This window comes from Stegastes partitus, unplaced genomic scaffold (genome assembly GCF_000690725.1).
Source record: "Stegastes partitus isolate 25-593 unplaced genomic scaffold, Stegastes_partitus-1.0.2 Scaffold962, whole genome shotgun sequence".
Lineage (NCBI taxonomy): Eukaryota > Metazoa > Chordata > Actinopteri > Pomacentridae > Stegastes > Stegastes partitus.
Genome location: NW_007578693.1, coordinates 22559 through 25919, shown reverse-complemented (window position 1 = coordinate 25919; position 3361 = coordinate 22559). Strand labels below are relative to the sequence as shown.

Below are 3361 nucleotides of genomic sequence, written 5' to 3'. Positions count from 1 at the left end.
AAGTCAAACCTGTGCAGTCTCTTTCTGATTGTAGAGGCTTTCACATCAACAAGAGCCTGCTGTAGGTCCCGTGATGACATCTCAGGGTTTGTCGAGACTTGTCCTCGGGGTAAACTTGTTTGGACAACCAGACCTGGGCATGCCGGCGGTTGTTTTGAATGTCCTCTACTTGTAGACTGTTTTCCAGACAGTGGAGTAGCTGATTTCAAATAGTTTTGAGATGGTTTTAATGTACATGTGTTTTTTTTTGTCTGTAAACACTGGAGTCTCATTCTTTGTATGCGTTCACAGACTTGGTCACTAACGCTGGTTCTGATTCGGACCAGTCTGCAAAAGGAGAAGGAGTTAACAGTGTTTTTTGAAGTAGATGCTGGTTGACCAATTGTTTCCCGTGTGTGGTGTGTTTCCGTGTAGGTGCTGGATGAGTTGAAGCAGAGGGAATTGGCAAACGTTCAAAACGAGGAGAAGATGCAGGTGAAGAAGAAAACGATCGACCTGTTGCCGGACGCAGACGGCAACCTGCTGCAGCTTCAGGTAGGACGGCCGACGATCCCCGATGGCATCATCAGCCGCAACGAGGCATTCACGTGTACTGAACGCTAGTGTCGGTTCCTCCAGGCTCTGGTGGAGGCCAGCACCAAGCGGGTGGTGAACCTGGCGTCTCAGTGGGAGAAACACCGCGCTCCGCTCATCGACGAGCACCGCAGGCTCAAGGAAATCTGCAGCAGCCAGGATGTAAGTAGTAAAAACAGAATATTCACCGAATCCGTTGCAGTAAAAGACACATTTCGATGCCGTTGCTCCGTCTTAATTTCCACAGATGGAGTCGTCCAGAAAGCTGTCCGAGATCAAGTCTCTGCATGATAAGATCCGAGTTTCCACAGAGGAGGCCAAGAAGAAAGAAGAAACGTACAAACAACTGGTAATTGAGATGAATGAGTGTGGAGAGTCACAACTGATAACGACAAGCTTTATCTGGTTATGGTAGTTGAGACTGTGACACCAATATTTAAAGCCTTTACAACACCGACTTATTGGAAACTTGTTTGTAGCAGCTGTATTTGGATGCCTCGTTATGACAGATGTAGAAGTTTTGGCTGCTGAATTTGTCTGTCTGCCTGCTAGCGTTGTCCCTGTTCTCTTCTGACGCAGTTAACGGAGTTAGAAAACCTCAACCAGGACGTGTCTCGGTCAGCGTACACTCAGAGGATCCTAGAGATAGTCAGCAACATCAAGAAACAGAAAGAGGAGATCACGAAGGTATGTGTAACTATCAAAAAATACACTGAGCAAATGCATGGCTAGTTTGAATGTGTGTGGTTGGTCTAAGTGGAAGCAGGTTATGACGTATTGAGACGACTTTGTCCTGTATGTGTTGTCTGTCTGCTGCAACGTCCCTCACCAGCAACACTACACTTTCCTTGCAGATATTGTCGGACACTAAGGAGCTCCAGAAAGAGATCAACAACCTGACGGGGAAACTGGACCGAACCTTCGCTGTGACCGACGAGCTCGTTTTTAAGGTAGCGCAGGTTTACGTGGTCGCACTGGGCTGCATCGTATCGTTAAGTGTTCCTGATGTTTTATCCAAGACAAGAGGGGCAGAATAATGGGATGATCACCCTTCTGACAATAAGCAGCAAACATTAAAACTGTAGAAGCACAGGTTTACCAGTAAGTGTGAATGAACACAGCCAAATCTCTGCGTAATACATTAACAGAAGTACTTAAGTTTATAATCCTTCCTGAGATGGTTGTTTTAAATCTGTATGTTCGCATCCTGTGGACAAACCGATGTTTCATGCATTTTACATCTTTTCTTTTCACGTGCAGGACGCCAAAAAAGATGAATCCGTCCGCAAATCCTACAAGTACCTGGCTGCCTTGCATGAAGTAAATTGAATTTCTCGTTTCCTTTGACCTGTTCAGTTAATATCAGGAGAAAAAAATGTTACGTGTTGTGATCGTGCGTCGTTCTCCCGCAGAACTGTAACCATCTGATCCAGACCATCGAGGACACCGGTACAATTCTGAGAGAGATTCGAGATCTAGAGGAGCAGGTGGGATTTCCAGTTTTCAATTTCGGGAGTCAGATGAATATTAGTTTGCATCTCTGCGTTGAGTACAGACGGACATTTCTGGTCATAACTCAAGGCTTCGTACACTAATCAGTGTTACATTTCATATCTTAAGGCTACATCACTTACATTTGCAGAAGCATGTTAAAAGATGTACAGATTATTTAATTCTTGTCTGTTGTCCGCAGATCGAGGCAGAAAACGGTAACAAAACTGTGGCTAACCTCGAGAGGATCCTTGACGACTACAAGGCCATTCGACAGGAGAACTCTGCACTCGCTGCCAAAGTGAGAGAAGGCTGAAGGAGGTTGGCCCTGCTCTGCCTGCTGAGTCTGAAGGACGACCCCGGAGCCATAGAAAACCCCGAGTGGGACTGAAACCGCACTCCAGTTTTCATACTGAGGGGACTGCTGTTTATTAACACGGAGACCTGCTTTCCTTTAGAAAGACGAGCTGATTTTTGTACAATGGGAAACTAATCTGGTATTTGAATGCACACCACGGACGGACGGATCGATACCGCTAGTTTTTCATTTCAAATCGAATCCTGTGGTCGGGCTCCGGTCCGTAACGCTGATTCGATTCGTTTCCGCGGCCGAATGAGGCGGGACACCGCTACAGCAGAGGGTGCTGTCAGACCTTTTATGTCCTTTATCTCGATGTGTGAAATTGTCTTCTTAAAATCTTGTGATTAAAATCAAATCTTTGACTTGGAATTTTTAAAAAAGAAAAATAACTTTTTCCTCCATTTTCAGACCTTAGCGGCTCCTTTTGTCATAATTGTATTTGAAAGTGATTCTGTTGAGTGAATGACAATTGAATGTAGTCCGGCTCCATCAGCAAAGTATCATTGTACATATGGTACCAGCTTAAATAAAGATGCCTTACAGACTTGAAGACATTGTGATCCTTGCAAATAGTCGCTGTCATTAACGTCCCAGGACATCGTTGAAGCCACTGACCAAGAATGTGGTTAACGATTATTGATCAATGTGTGGTGGTTACAGAGAGATGCTCAGCTGGGTGAACATTGGTTTCATAATGGTTTAAAGGTATTTTCTGCTCTTTTATTTAACTTTGAAGTGCTGCTTTAATGTACAAACTCTAGTTTTGCTTCACCAAATGTGGTCACATGATGACAAGTGGTTGATTCTGCCCTGCAGCCAAAATACTCTCCAGCAGAGAAGTAATACAAACTGACCATGTATTGAATGATGAAAAATACCTGCCGACATACAGTAAGTCTAATTATGAGTTTTGGCGTGAAATAAAAAAGTCATGCT

The 3361-nt window shown here is 44.4% G+C and overlaps 1 protein-coding gene across 1 annotated transcript in view; it reads left to right on the top strand.

The window, feature by feature from the left end:
- Nucleotides 1–2975, top strand: part of ccdc22 (CCC complex scaffolding subunit CCDC22) — a 12111-nt gene extending 9136 nt beyond the window's left edge. Inside the window, exons 9-16 of the mRNA XM_008294410.1 lie at nt 415–534; nt 619–735; nt 821–922; nt 1153–1260; nt 1428–1523; nt 1834–1893; nt 1986–2060; nt 2267–2975. Coding sequence (XP_008292632.1) covers nt 415–534; nt 619–735; nt 821–922; nt 1153–1260; nt 1428–1523; nt 1834–1893; nt 1986–2060; nt 2267–2380 — 792 coding nt within the window. The 3' untranslated portion in view covers nt 2381–2975. The remainder of the gene's footprint in view (nt 1–414; nt 535–618; nt 736–820; nt 923–1152; nt 1261–1427; nt 1524–1833; nt 1894–1985; nt 2061–2266) is intronic.
- The last annotated feature ends 386 nt before the right edge of the window (nt 2976–3361 follow it).